This window comes from Cinclus cinclus, chromosome 3 (assembly GCF_963662255.1).
Source record: "Cinclus cinclus chromosome 3, bCinCin1.1, whole genome shotgun sequence".
In the NCBI taxonomy this organism is placed as follows: domain Eukaryota; kingdom Metazoa; phylum Chordata; class Aves; order Passeriformes; family Cinclidae; genus Cinclus; species Cinclus cinclus.
This window is the reverse complement of record NC_085048.1, coordinates 97717876-97733588: the sequence shown is the minus strand read 5'-3', so window position 1 is coordinate 97733588 and position 15713 is coordinate 97717876. Positions and strand designations below refer to the sequence as shown.

The window sequence follows — 15713 nt, the reverse complement described above, 5'->3', positions numbered from 1 at the left end:
CAGCTGGGTGTACCCAGGTCAACAACAAATAACAAAATCCAGTGACTTTAGTTAATTCCTGAAGCAGCATTTCCAAACCACCTTCATCTTCAAATAAAGTGCTAAGATGACACAGTGGGGTGAAAACAACCCAAACAAAATGTGCTTAAGAACAACACAACCTTCTCCACTTCTCCCTGAATTACAACCTTCTCCATTACTCCCTGAATTTCAGACTTGCTCCAGCTCCCTCCTGCCAGGTCTCACCTTGCCATGGCTTTTCTCCACCTTTCGGAAACACTTGTTCAAGGAGAGGTTGTGTCGGACCGAGTTCTTCCAGCCGGTGGGGGCCGTGGCGAAGTAGGGGAAGCGGTCCAGGATCCAGCTGTAGATTTCTTTGACTGGCAAGCTCTTGTTGGGGGACTGCTCAATCGCCATGTAAATGAGAAGGCTGAAAGAGTAAGGAGGTTTGGAAGTGGAGGATTTTTTCTCAGGGTTCTGGTAGCAGGATGGTGAGAAGGATGGCACACTGTCACCCTCGATGTCATACAAGGGGCTAACAATCGGAAGGCCCTCGCTGCCGAGGCTGAAGTTTGTTAGCAGGTTAGTACTTTCGTGCAGCCAGTTCAAATTTGTGAGCTCATCATCTGCTGAATCTCTGTCCACCACAGCAGCCTTTGGCTTGCCGGCGTCGCCCGTGTCGGGCAGGCTGCCCACCCCGTGGCATTGCCGTAGTCCTGCGGCTTTTTCTGCTCCGGGCGTTTCAGCTTTCTTATCCGGAGTCATTCCAGTGACTGGACCCATTTAGCTTGATTGGTCTGCAACAAAGGAGATGGTCAGAAATCATTGCAAACTACCACAATGACATTCAGCAGGAGCCTACCAAACCCAGCTGTGGGGCTGCACCACTCCCATAACGTGCATGAACACTGAAGCCACTGGTGAGAGCCAAGGTCCAAGAAGAGCCTCCCAGTAAACCCCTGAGCATGTGCTACCTCCTCTTGGTTTATAGCAGAGCTTATAGGAAACACCTGGAAACTGCTGTATCTACCTAGAAACACCAATTCAGACAAAGAAATAATAACGATATTCATGTCAATACCTGAAACCTGGAAAAAACCTTAACAGGTAGGATCTAATCCATTCGGCTCTCACATTAACTCTTAAGTTACTCATACTGCAAACTGACCCTGTTTAGCAGTGCTTGCCTTTGGTGTCCAAAGAGTGAAAAAGGAATTGCAAAGCTTAAATCAGCATAAAGGCTATGGTGGGCACAGTGCAAATGAAATCTTTATAACCCCTACAAGTCACAGTCATTCCAAAGTGCTGCTGCCTGTTTCTACCAGGGGAAGATCTGGCCAGCCATCTGTTCATCACCTGGGTCCCACAGAGCTGCCTGGATCCAAAAGATCTTTTCCCCCCCCTGCAAGGGCTGGCTGCCCTAACCTGGGCTTCCCTGCACAGCAGAGTACTGGGACCAGTTCTCAACAGGAAGGGACCAAACACTGGGGCGGCAGCTCAGACCTGCAGGAACAATGGCTCACCACTTAGATAAAAAAAACTCCAAAACAACAAAACACTAAAACCCTAATTATAACACGAATATCCATAAAACACTGCCCCTCAATGCATGGTCTAAAAGGCTACCCATGCTTTAGAGGCATTACACCAACAGAAACCACCTTGCTTGTAGAGTTTTTAAAGGGGTCTTCTAGCAGACTATGTTATGGGAACAGCTGTTTTTTTCCTGCTGACGTGGGCAGTGTACAGATGTAAATGTACACACACGTACACTGTAGACATAAGCCACTCCACCTATGGATGCAGTTCAAATTGTAAATAGCACAGAGCAAAGCTGAGGTTCATATTAACTATAAAAAGATCCAACAAAACAACCAAAGAAAAACCCAAACTCCATTCCAGTTCCCTGTCCCTGTAAGCACTATCATTCTGGTTTCATGCTGCAGGTCCCAGGTGCCAGAGCTCAAGAACAGTTTCCATATCACATCTCACCAGACAGCTCCACACTGGATGTTTTCTTACACCAGTCTGCAGTAAATGCTTGTCTCCTTGCACTTGCATCTTCTCCCACCAAGTGTCCACTGCCTGGCTCTGCCAGCCCCAGCCCCAGCCAGCTCTAACCTGGCAGCCTCACCGTGCCCCTGGCAGTACACTGCCCAGCCTCTTTATTTTGGAGAGAGAGGGGGAGTGATATGTGCAATAGAGGAGTGACGTGGTGACACAGAAAGGCAACAGGATAATCCATTTTATGCTCCCCAGTCCTGCCAGCCCCTGCCTGGTGCCAGGCAGTCATGAGGTGTAGATTTTGTGCCTCCCCCAGGAAACACACCGTGTTTCCCACCAGCAATTTTTATTCCTCTCTTCGTCTGCTCACACGCTCTTGCACCAGCTATTGCAAAGCCATGTTGACAATGGCACCTGCACTAATGCTTGCTTACCAGCAGCAGTGCTGGTAAATACCCATAATTTTTTATTTTCTGTTTCTTATTTCTATTAAGTGCAGTGATGAGTGTGATTGACTACCAGCTCAGCCAGTAAAAAGAAAAAAAAATAATGCAAAGTGAGCTGCTCAAATAGCTGGTCAAGAATAGCTTTGCTCTCCCTACAATGTACTTCTCCCCCAAGGCACCAGAGCAGATTTATATAGGCAGTCAGTGATGACTGGTTTTAAACACAGCCATATATACATATGCTCATGTCACTTCTTCAATCCTTTCTTCAATTCAAACAACAACAAAGAAAGACCTAGTGATAAAATTCATACAGTGAGACAAACTTCAACTCTGTTGCAACACGAGCTGCTCTGTTCTCTTTACAATGATTAACTTTGCCCCCTTGTTCAGCACCTCTTTAGGCAGCTACAAAGGAGCTTACACCTCACAGCCGTGTTTTGGTAATTTTAGCTCTCGGTTCATGTTACATGAAATCTCCCTTTACAAATCTTCCGTCAGCATGGCAGATCAAGTACATGCAAATGCCGACACACACATGCAAGTCTGAGGTCACTGTATTCATTTCTTAGGGGAAAGGGGGCAATAAAGTCTGTTCTCAACATGAAACTGGCCTGAGCACACTCAGTCTTCTCAGAAAAATAAGGGAAAAAATGCAGCAATTTATTAAGATGGCATTTATAATCAGGTAGACTTCATGGTGTAAATGCACTACTTGTTTGCATGCTACTACGTTTTAGCAGAAGATCATTAGCATATTTAATACCCTACTTGAAAATAAAAATCATTTGCAGGTAACATACTTACAGTAAATAATATAGGTTACTATCATATTTCTCCGAGTAGATTTTTGCATTGCAAAAATCCACATCTCATTTCCTTCTTATTCTAGTTCACCACCTCACACACCTATGTGAACACATCAGAAATTAATTTCTTTTTTTCTAGAAAGGTCATATTTTTTTCTAGAAAGGCCATATTAGACTACTTTCAACTAATAACTAAGAGAAAAATAAAATCACAGGAGCAACACCAGTGTCACTGGAGCATAACTGAAGGCACACAAGTGGACAGCTTGTGTGCTCTCCAGAACCCCTCTTCATTCACACAGAGCCTTAATGACATCCAAAATCCATTATTATTTTTTTTCTCCATGTATGCTCTACTTGGCTATAAGCCAACACAACTGAGAACACAGCTTCCAAGCTGTCATTTTCAAGATCACCACTTCCAATATTTGGGGTTTAATGTTTTACATAAGGCTCATGGGATTCACCAAAGCCAGCCTCAGCAGGGTTTTGTGCCCAGGTATGCCCCAGCAGAAAAACCACAGTAAGAGCAAGGAGAGCAAAGAGTGAAAAGGAAAGAGCACAGAAGTAGCTCTCCAGTGCAGATGTTTTGATAATTCCCATGGGGACAGCCCCAGCCCTGTAAGCAAAGCCAAAAGGCAACCTCCAGCCAGGCAAGTGCAAAAATAATATGCTTTAAGCACATCTCTGAAAAATATGGAAGTTTGTGCTCTGCCCATGTGCTTTACCCTCCCAACGAGTACAGAGTCACACAGCACACAGCTGTACACTGGTATCAACACTTCCAACTGGAAGCAGAGCCTCATGCATACAAATCCTAAGGAACTCAAGGATCCTGTTAGTACCTTCAAAAGAAAGGCCAACCAAAGCATTTATCCCTCAAAGCGTCACAGTGGAGGGGTACATCATTTTGCATGGTAACTACAGAGAACTATGAGTCCTAGGGTAAGAAGATAAAAAGGCTGCTCAAATAAAAGTCAGGATGCATCAGAAAAGAGGTGAGAGATAACCTTCTTCCAGCAGTCTGATTTTTGGCATCACATAAAAGCCAGGACCTCCCTGCTAATCCATGCCAGTTGAGCACCCAAAGCCCAGTGAAGACCTGCTCCTCACTCCGCACTCACAACCCAAGCAGCAGAGCCCATGTCTGAAGGGGCTGATTAAGGTTGCAGGTGTCTCAAGGCAGCAGTCAGGACCAGAGAAGCACAGACAGATCAGAGGAGACTCAATGTCCCAAGACAAGGTAATAGTTTTCGCAGACTTCTCTCAAACTCACTGGAGTGCTAAGTTTGGGAAAGGTTATGACCACTGAAAGGTCCTCAGCCTAGCAGAGCACATCTGGGTCGAACCAGCTTTGTTTGCCCCACAAACACCCCCTCCCAGAACCGAATTTTGATGGAAGACCTTGAGCACTGCTATGTCCAGCCACAGGAGCAAATGCTTTGATGTGTGAGCATTTAATCAAGACAAAGTTCCTCTAATAGAGGTCAACCACTTAACAAAACTGGAAGTCCACTTGAGCATATCCCCAGGCAAGCAGGGAAGCACGCTTATTTTGCAGCAGCCCTTCTTGGCAGAAGTCTCAGCTCCAGCAGAATCCAGGTCTAAAGGACAAAGCTGTAGCAGATGCCACCATCCCACCAGGGGGACCTCCTCCAAACTCAGCAGCATTGCAGGTCTAAGTGTACAGGTGTCGCTTCAGTGGCCACCACGCTTGGACTCACTGAACAGGCAAGAAAGAATTCAGCCTTTTTGTCATAAGATGTCACAGCCTTGTCCATGCCAAGACAGCATGAGAACAGAGCTGGTCTGGCAGCTTGATCCTTCTTTACCGTGGCATCAGATGAAAGGTGCCCTTTTGGCACCTGCACAGCATCAGGTTAGGACAACCTTCTCCACAACTAAATGCACCTTCTTATTTCTGCAGGACCAGCCAAGCAACTAGGTCACCTCTGCTAACAGTGGGAAGACCTGGAGCCTGCCAACAGCACAGTGATTTCCCTCCAGGTTAAAAAAAAAAATCTTACCTGCATATGCATTGCCCAAGTCTGAGGAGTGAACATAATTTTAATCTAGGAAAAAAGATTTTCAGCCATATCACACTTAATGACAGCAACTCTGAACCCACTCTTTCCACAACAAGCTCAGGGTGTGCAGCCTTAGTTACGGACACAACTTCTGTCCTGACACAAACAGGCTCTGTAAGAGTATTTAAGACAATTGGTACATACTCTTGTATGCACACAACTACACCAATAGCAAATTCCTCTACTGATTTTTCATATTCCCTTGCATCTACAAGAAGTGTAACGGCTTGTCCTGACTTAAGTACATCAGTGTGTGTTGTTCAAAACAGCCCAAGAGTTAGACAAATAAATGACTGTCACTGCTCACCTACCCAAACTGCAAATAAACTTCCAAGTCATTGTGCACATAGCACAGGACCAACTACAAGTCTGTGCATGCTGAAGGCAAAAGAAAATTTAAAAAACCATCCTGGCACAACTAATGCAAACCCATCAATAAAAGGCACCCATCTGCCTGACCAGGAACATTAAAAGGATGACACCAAACCATTTTGCTTCCTACTAATTCCACCTTCCCCCCCCCCCATTTCCTTTGTCTCAGGCTGCCATGCCCTGCACACCTCACACCCCTGCTGGAGGTCAGCTGAGATCCTCCCCCCCAGCCCTGAGAAAGCCTGTATTTGATTATAACACTATATGATGTCACGTATCCAAGACAACTAAAGGCATTACAGTCTTCTGAGGATAAAACCACCTCTCAGCCACAGATTTCAGCAAGCTGGGACCCAGTGTCTGTGTCAGAGATGAACACCTGTGTGACAAAGAACACCTGGAGATGCTCCCTGGGGCAGCATCTACAGCAGACAGGGCTCTTTCCATTCCTCCTGGCTTGTAAAGCAGAGGAAAATTTAAAATAATGGGTTTAAAAAAAACATTAAAAATGCATTTATCACCTTCTTAAATCCAGCCTGAAAATAAAATCAACCAACCAAAGGACTGGACAAGCCATAAGCTCAGTGGATTCATCTGAACCTTGCATTGGTGGCTCAAAGGGAAAGAGAGGTTTTCTAGGGATTTGCAGAAATGCTTCCAAGTCTCTCTCATGTCAACGTTCTCCCACACCCTGTGATATAATTAAAGGAGGGGGGGTGGGGGAAGTAATGAAAACCAAAGGTCCAGTATAAAGAAAAGCTAAGAAATCCTGCAATAGGGAAGGTATTAAACAAACCCCTATCATAGCCCACAGAAGTGCAGGGAGCAAGATGAAGGTTTCATCTAACTTTTTTTCATAAAAGTTTCCATTTTTTTCTAATTAAATGCACAAAGATACACACACAACTGGGTTCGTGTTTGACACAAGTATCTGGGAGAAAAATTATACAAGAGCTCACACATGCCCTGACCCCAATTCAGATCCCATACACGGCCCAGAGCCTCCGGATATTTATTCCACTGCTGCCTTCAGAGACTTTGCAAACGTGAATCTTTTCCAGAGGCTGCAGTCACTGTTGGACTTGGCTCCCTGTGCATCAGATTAAAAATATGCACATAAAAACAGTCTAACAAAGAAATTGGGATATAAAAATAATAATAATTTTTAAAAAACCCACACCCAAACAAGCAGTGAAATCTGAACTTCTAAGAAAAACCTTTGGTGAGACACAAGAAGGGGAGGGGAGGAAAGTAACTGCTTTCAAGAAAAATACTTTACAGCCAGTAGCTTTTCAGGAGATGCTCATGGGTCATTTTCCTTAAATTCAACATTGTGCTTGCTAAGTGGACTAAAATGCAAAAAAGTAAACCACTGATACATTCACAACTAAGCCGTTTGAGCAAGTAACTTGCAAAATAATTCTGATGCTAATTCCCTTTCCAGGGTAACCCTTCTGTGTGTTTCTCTACCATCCTCTTGAAACAGAAGTGAACATAGCTATTTCAGCCAGTGTAAGTAACAACTTACCAATGCTGGAAAACATAAAGCTATCTTTTCCATACAGCTTTTCTGCCTCCTTCAGCTTTAGTAGTACCAAAACTTCTGATTTCCAGTGGAAAACCAACAGCTCGAAGCTTCACTCCAAGTGACCCTTCTGCAAGATTTAACTGGAAAGCAACAATGGAGCTGTATCACGAAACCACATCACCAGTATATCTTCATGACTGCAAAGCTGTTCCCACTTGCTGCTTTCTAGCTCCTGCTCCTCAAGTGCAAATTCTCCTCCAGAGCCCAGGGAAGGCAAAGCAATGCTCTTCACTGTGCTGACCTCCGTGGACAACATGCTTTTAATTTTATTCCACCAGTGTAGAATTTGTCTTTCTGTTTAAACAAACAAGCAAGCAAACAAAAAACCCTCCTACTTTTGACTACTCAACATCCCTAATCCAAGCCAAACTGGCTGATAACTGATCTGGGGATGATTCTCACAGACCAGAGGATGAGTGGCTAATGCTTAGCAGCAAGCTTCCCAGCTCCCACTCCTTCAGCTCTACTTCATGAAACTTTTCCAGGTGCTGAACTCTCTTCATATCCAGTACTCAGCTTTTAGGCAACCATGTATTTACCCCAAATCTAAGCACAACAAAACCCAGTGACACTGTTGAAAAGAAAGCAAGCATGGGACCACACTTTAATTGGGAAACTAAAAGCAGTGACAAACTGCAAGATACGAACGCACTGAAAATAACCTGAGAGAAGACACGAAGACTGAGTGTGCAGAAGAGTAGGGGTGGGTGATGATGCCTTCAGTAGTCAATTTAATGGAGTCCCTAAGATTCTAAAACCCTTGAGGAAAAAGTAGGGAGTGCTAAATCTAATCTGAACATAATGGGAAAAAACTTTGAATGCACTCGGCAAAAAAAAAAAAAAGGTCAAAATCCACACCACTGACTTTTAGTATAAGTATTCCTATCTGCACAAATTCCAGGCTTCTCTTAAAACGGTCCTGGTGCCCCTGAGCAACCACTCAATAAAATGGGTATTCCTGCCCCAAACACAGCTGCTATGTTTCCCAGCTGCTGACCATACAGGCCAGCACTGAGTCCTCAGCAGCACCCTCCCAGCCTGGAGTGACCCAACCCTCGTGCTTCCACAGCCATCATGTTTTACAGGGAGCAATCAGTGTACCAGGGGTCAAAAAGATGCCGGCTGGCATCAGGCCGTACTTCTTCCATTCCATGTAATTTATTATCCAAGCACAGTGAGCTGTCTCTTCTTGCTGATCTAAATTGTATTTTGGAAGCACCACAGAACACCACTGCCTGTTTTTTACCCAGCACAGTGAGGATGAGAGGGAGAGCTCACCATCACCCAGCATGATCACCAAATCAGCAGGTGTAACACAACAGGGAACAAACACACATAAAGATACAGCCAAGAAAAAAGTGAAGCAGCATCTCAGGGGTTTCTTGTGCTTTCTCTGAGAAAAGGCAACCACTGGATCTGGAAAGAAACACCCCACATGAAGCCTCCCCACGTGGACAGGGTTTGCAAGCGAGCACTTGTCGAGAGCAGAGCTGGGCACTGCCGTGAGTCATCTGGAGCCACCAGAGCAGCCAGGGTGCGGGAAGTTGCCCAACACCATTTCAGTTATGGAGCACGGCAACACACACTGGGATGAGGCACTTGCTGCCTCCATCTACTTCCCTCAGGAAAAGTTACTATCAGTGCAGTGACACCCTACACAGAAGGCAGCACAAAATGCACTTATTTACTGGGAGGGGAGGAACTGCAAATGATCAAAGAGCGAAAGGGAATAACCCAGAAAGTTCCACCTCTGCTAAAAGGTAGTGAGCATTCATCCAGACTGCTGACAGCCATTTACTTATAGGGACTAGAGGCTGCTTTTCATCCATTTGCAGCCAGTTAAGGAAAGCTGAGTTTCACACAGCTCGACTTGCACCCCAGTAGTGCAGTGAGACTATCCCAAAGCACAGAACAGCATCAAGAGATGCGTGGCAGCAGTGGCTGTGGACACACTATCACTCCTCCCAATGCCCATCCTTTCTGCCACCTCGCTGGCTATAATCCCTCTGTGCAGCTCTTTCTGATAAGGTATCACAAACCTGCACATGTAAAAAGACTTCTGAGAGCCCGGGGTACTTCCTCTCACAAATACCAGCTCCTTTTAACCCAGACAATGAGTAGGCAAGGAGAGATGTCAGGGCAGGAAGGTGGAATTACAAGCTCAGTGAAACCAACATGAAAACTTCTGCTGCTGTTATAGGAACCAACAGCTCTGCACCAGAACTGTATGGCTTTCTCACCAAATACATAAACTATACTCATGTACAGCATCTTCAGATGCCAAACTATCTCATTCACCAGGAGAGTTTGCTTTTGCTCAACATGTCAGGTTTTCAAGTCTATTGCACTGAGTGGAACAGAGACCATGGTTAATAAAGACAGCAAAGATCAGCCTGACACGTCCCTAAGCCTCTGTCTTCTTCCCAAGGCACTCCACTCACTTGCCAGGCAGTACTTCTCGTTCAGCAGGGTCACTACACACACCTCTATCTGCTCCATTACTTACTAGTCTTGCACGTCCTGACACAGAGCTGCTGGCAATGTTGGTGCCTTCAACCCCAGGCTCTCTAGAGGACACTGAAAGGCTCCTCAAGCACAAATTCTGTGAGGGCTGGAGCTGTTGAGGCAACACAAGTTGGTTGGTGCTCCTTTTAGACAAAAAATACCTTACTTCTGGGCTGAAAAATTCCTGAGGAGGTCCTTTAGCACAGCCCCAGCAGCAGCACCCAAAGCAGGTCACAACTTCATCCTCTGGCCTAGACACTGCCAACAAAGACATCAACCAAGTTTTATTCCAGCAAGGTCCCTGAGAGTGCTCAGGGCCACATGCCTGGATTGACACAAGGCCAGTGCCTCCAGCTCCCTTCAGGACCTGCAGGGCAGCCAACACAGCATCTCCACCACAGTCTGCAAGTGTAAACACTGTGCACAGCAGCACTGCTCATCTTATGGGCACATCTGATAACAAAAAAAAAAAAAAAAAAAGCCCAGAAAAGTCCTATAGGCATTTCAGACAACTCAAACACACAAAGTGAGAATCACCACCTCCTCTCTATTTCTATAAAAGTTAGGTGGCACAGCTGGACACAAGTGAGCCCCCAGCAGAAGCTGATCTGCTGCAGCAGCGCACGACTGAGCTCAGAGATAACACACCTGGGCACCCGGCTAAGTTCATCAGCTCAAGCCCTGTGCTGCACTAATTGCTACTACAGAGCTTTCAGTTCAGACTGCTGTTCAACTACCTTCTGCAGAGCTTGGGAAATGTGAGTTGGCACCTGCCAAGGAAAAAGAAAAAAACCCAACAAAACAAAACAGGCAACCTTCGAACTAGTTCAAGTTTCCTGACATAAGATAATGCCAGCTGAATTTTTCTTGAATAGATGAGCATCCCACCAGACTTTAAGGGAAAAAAAACCCCAATCCAAGAAACGAAACTGAAGTTAAACGATTCACGTCAATATATTACAACCCACCTATTACTAAATTTGTCGAAAAGTAAGCCCACCAATAACAAGATTTGGAGAGTGTGCGTGCATATATACACATGGTAAACTATATATAAAGTTATATTGATTTAATAGATTATGCAAAATGCTAATCAAATTGCTTTCTCAGCATTTAAGTCCACCATAATTCAGTATGTTCAACTCCACATTTAGCATACAACATCCATCCACAGGCAAGCACCACGGCGGGAACATGAGTTTATCGGGTCCTCTTCAAGGTTTCTTTTATTTCTTTGTTCCTTTTAGTCTTTGTTTGGCCCTTGTCATAATCCAAACCCTTACCAACAAAAGCCAGTTTCTGCTCGCACAGAACCTGAGCACCAAGCAAGCCGGTGTGTCCAAGCAGGAGTAACGCAGGAAAGCAGCGGGATGCTGCCCCTCTGCCGCCACCAACTCATCGCCCAACTTTACCGGGGAAAAAAAAAAAAAAAAATCCCGAAAAACATGGGAAAAAATCTCCGAAGGGCCACGTGCAGATCCCAGCCTGACCTCGAGCACCTCGCCAGCCGTTTCCCGGATTTCACCCCAAAACGCGGGAACCCCAGAGCGCCTCTCGCACGCTGCCCCCACCTCTGCAAGCCACGGACTCAGCGCATCCCTGGGGGCTCCCCGCCGGCTCGGGGACAGCGCGGCGCGCCGGAACGACGCCCAGAGCGCTTTTATTTCACCCAAAGCAGCGCCTGAGTTGGATGGGGGTGACCCGGAGGCGAGGGCGCATCGGGGCCGCCCTCCTAGATCCCGGCGCCGCGCTGGCCGCGTTTTCCCTCATCCCAGCTGGAAACGCGGGCTTGCCCTGCCGGGGGAGCGGGTGAAGGTTGGGGGGCTCACCCGCGGAAAGCCGGCGGGCGGAAACTCCGCGGAGCCGCGCCGGGAGGAGGAGGAGGAGCCCCGCAGGGAGGGGGTGCGTGGGGACCCCCCCCCCCCATCTTCCCACGCATCGGCACCGAGAGCGGCTGGAGAGGAAGCGCCGCCTCCGCGGGGAATGAGGGGACGCCAGTCACGCCGCTCCCCTCCCCCGGCACCAGCAGGACCCGCCGCCACACTCCCCGCGCTTTCCCCTTCCCCCACGAAACCCTCACGGAGCGCCGGAAACAAAAAAAACTCACCCCCCAAACCCAGGGAAAAGCCGAGAGCTAAACGGGGAGAAGGCGCGGGAGCTGCCCGAGCAGGCGTGGGGGCGCGGGGGCGGCGGGCGCGGGCGGCACTCACCGCGGTCATGAAGCCGCGCGGCCGGCGGCGGACACAATATGGCAGCGGGGGGATGTGTCAGGGAGCAGCTGCTCCCTGCGCAGCGGCGGCGGCACCGCCCTCCCGCTCCCCATGGCAACCGCGAGCGAGCACGGCCCCCCCGCCGCCACCGCCGCCGCCACCAGCCTCCTCCTCCTCCCCCCTCTCCCCCCTCTCCCTCTCCCTCCCGGCCGCCCTCCCTCGCTCCCGCCTCCAGCACCGCCCTCGGCAGCGCCGCCGCCCCGCGCCCGTGCAGGGCGAGAGCGGGGCCGCCTCCCAAAAGTTCCCATTCCACTGCCCCCAAGAAATACGGCGCTTCCTAAATTTTAAAAATTTTAAAGTAGAAATGCATAAACTCTCCTTTTAGTTTCACTTCCCTTTCCTCACCTTCTTTATATATATTTCTTTGGTTGGTTGGTTTTTTTAATCCTCTAGACAAAACACGAAGCCGCCGCCGCCGTGTTCGCCAGCCTGCTTTGTAGCGCCTTGTCATCCGCTCGTGCTTTTGGCTTTCGGCTTTCCAGGGCGAGAACTCTGCTGTTCGCTGGCCGGGGCCGGACGGCCCTGCAGGCACTTGCAGTTTTACAACATCATAGAGAGGACCTCGGGAAGCCACTTGCAGGAAGACGTCTTGTATGGCAGCTGATCTGCCACTGAGGTGGGGGGGAGAATAAAAATTAATCACTTTCCCAAGGTTTACTCACCTTCTGAAGGATACGGCTGAATCCTGCCTCGTGATGACTTGGGGTAATTTCATTTCTAAGGAACGATGGAAATGCACTTCAAGGAAATTTCCCCACTCCACCTTAGGAGGAGAACCAGTGGTTGGGTTGATTCTTCTTTTTATTTGAAACAGTTTCAGAGAAAAACCTCTTGGGTTTTTTGAGAGTAAGGATACATCAGGCTCAAGTTTATAGCAGGTATTCTCCCACGGGCAGAGGATAGAATCCTTCCACTGTACCATGAAGCATGACCAGCTTCAGAAACAGAGCCCAGCCACAGAGTTTTTGGCCAGAATAAATTATTCTCAGCAACTTCCATTTAGCTCCTACCTAATTTCCACTGATGGAATGCGTTATGATTCATCCAACCTTTTCTTTTTCCTTTTACAGCCTCAGTAGTTAACCAGGGCCGTCCTACCCTCTCAGCAGACAACAGAAGTGCACTTGTATTAATTATGTATTGCTGAAAGCATCCTCCATTCCCAAACCATTAAAAATAGACCTAGCACTGCCGGTACCAGCAACGCTTTGCCTGTAAGAGGCTCTTTTGCCTAAATTCCTATGCCTCTGATAGTGCACATCAGCGTGCCTTGTGTGCTTTCCACACCTCAGCTGCCTCGGCAGAGGAAGGAGCAGGGCCCAGCAGAGCTCTGTTTGCCCACTGGGATCAGGGTGTGTTGCTCTGACTTTTGCCCTGCTAGGCGGCAACCTGAAAGAGAGACGTTTGAATCCAGGGTCCCTCCAGCTTCAATTTATTACCTGGAAGGCTCCGTTTGGGCCACCAAAGGTGGTGTCTGTTCTCAGCCTTTGATTGTATTTACACCCTGGCCTTTCAAGTGTCTGCTCACAAGTTCTTTCCACTTACCCCTTAAAAATGAGTTCAGTAGGAACGCATGCTCTCTCCCCCTTTAGTGGAAAAAACCACCACAAAACCAAAGAAGAATTAAAAAGATAAAAGTTTTAAGTGTCCTGAAGTCGACAACCCCCAAAGAAGCAAAAATAAAACTTGGCCTTTGAACCAGCATTTTATTTAAACCAACTTAGAGCACAACACTTCAAATAAAATAGTGTTTCTACACCTCCTGAAAAACATTGTCACCTTTATCTTCCTCAGCCCTCTCTACTCCTCAACATACCCATGCCAGGTCTTTTTGGTTTTAAACCACACTACATTTTTTCCAGATCAACCAATTTTTCATCAGTAGAGACAGTAACCAAGATCTGAGGTTTTCTGGAGCACCTTCTGCATCTCCCCCTCATCTCCAGGTCCAGCCACAGCCACCTTCACTCTTTGGCAGCCTGTGAACTCACTGGTGGCTGCAGCAGTGCACCTGGAACAGGGGACAAAAGAAAGCCCAGCCTCTTAGAGAGACTTAAACTTTCTGCCTCACCTCCTACTCATCCCCAAAAGGCTCAGTAGGCAGAGCCAAGCCTCCCAGCCATGCACGTACAGTTGCAGTGCAGCAACAGCTTGTCTGTGCAGGGTTAGAGGAACAGTGCTGGCCTGGACTATTGGGGTGCAGAGGATTTTTTGGTCATCAGGGCTACACTCACGGCTCTCCTGATGTTTGTCCCTGCCTGTACTGATTCCTGACCTCAGTCAGCATCAGGATGCCTCACTTAGTGCCCAGGCAGCAACCAGATGATCGAGGGAGCAGTGTTTGTTCTCGGTGTCTGCACCACATTTGATCCCTGCTTCCTCACCATGATCCGTTCTCCCTGCCGAATTCTGCATGGAATTGGTGAGAAAAGAGGGGGCAGGTGGTGAAGACATTGGATAGAGCCAAGGCCACTGGTGTTGTCCTGTCCTGCATTAGATCACCTCCAAGAAGTGGAGGATGCCCTGCCAAGGTGTTTTGTGCAGAATCCCTGAAAGCTGCTTGCTCCCACATTTCAGACTGAAGGTATTAACTCATTTTTTCCTGCAATGTCCCTGTCCCACAAGGGAGGCCTGTGGCTGCTGGCAGTCTGAGCTCACACATCACCTTGGGTCTCCCTCTGTGCCATGTTAGTTTTCTACTCAGATCTACAGAGGGACACCTACAGCAAACGAAGCAAAGCAGAACTCATCCAATAAATATGACAAGGACATGGTGCTATTTTCCAACACAGACCTTTAAAATAGGCAGGACAGACATTAGTCATGGTACTTCATGTGGGTCACTGCACAGTTCCCCAGGATGTCCGTGCAGCACCTCCTGCAGCCCCCCAAAGCAGGAGGTGTGGGGAAGATGGGCTGCAGAGGTGGAGGCAGGTGCTGAGGAGGTGGCAGGAGATGCCCTCCACCCTACCCTTGTCACCTCCTGCTTTGAGCCAAGACACACTCACAGAGGCTGCTGGTGCCTCCTGGCCACGCTCCAGGCTGTCCTTGAACGTCCTGCCCACGGAAGGACAGCCGTGCCTGCTTTGCCAAGGCAGCTGTCATCCCTGCAGCCCTCCTTCCTGCCTCCTGCCAGAGGCTGGCTGTCCTCTCCCCTTCAGGGTACAGCCGTGGTTCTGGGTAATTTGCCATCACCACAGGTCGTTGAATGCAAGAGAGAAAAAACAGAAACACATAAAGCATTTTTGTTGTTTGGGTTGTTTTCTGCTGTGGGCAGAAAATCGGGCTTTCCACCTATCCCATGTCAGGGTCAATATCCTCAAATCTCCACTCTTATTTCAATGCAAAATACAGATGGAGAAAGGCATCCTGGGAGAAGAGCACAGAGGTCATCCAAACCTGTCATGTGGAGGACAAGCCCTCGGGGAAGATAACACCTGCCTCCTGGCAGCTGTAATTTCCTTCTCCTGAGAGGAGAGGGCACAGTGGGGATCCTCCAAGGGACACATCAGCTCACCTGTGCCAGCCAGCACCATGAAAGCACCTCCTTGCCTGAGCTGCCGTCTAAAGCTCAGTGCATGTTCGGTGCTCCTAGGTTGCACCCAAGAGTGTGGAGAACAGGGAGGGGCAAG

General features: G+C 48.0%; 1 protein-coding gene across 3 annotated transcripts in view; it reads right to left on the bottom strand.

The window, feature by feature from the left end:
- The window catches only part of FOXN2 (forkhead box N2), a 29560-nt gene extending 17504 nt beyond the window's left edge, over positions 1–12056 (bottom strand). For all 3 annotated transcript variants that reach the window (XM_062490512.1, XM_062490514.1, XM_062490513.1), the window contains exons 1-2: positions 12022–12056; positions 247–797 (exon numbers count right to left, since the gene is read on the bottom strand). In XM_062490512.1, coding sequence (XP_062346496.1) covers positions 247–783 — 537 coding nt within the window. In that variant the 5' untranslated portion in view covers positions 784–797; positions 12022–12056. The remainder of the gene's footprint in view (positions 1–246; positions 798–12021) is intronic.
- Positions 12057–15713: the final 3657 nt, after the last annotated feature.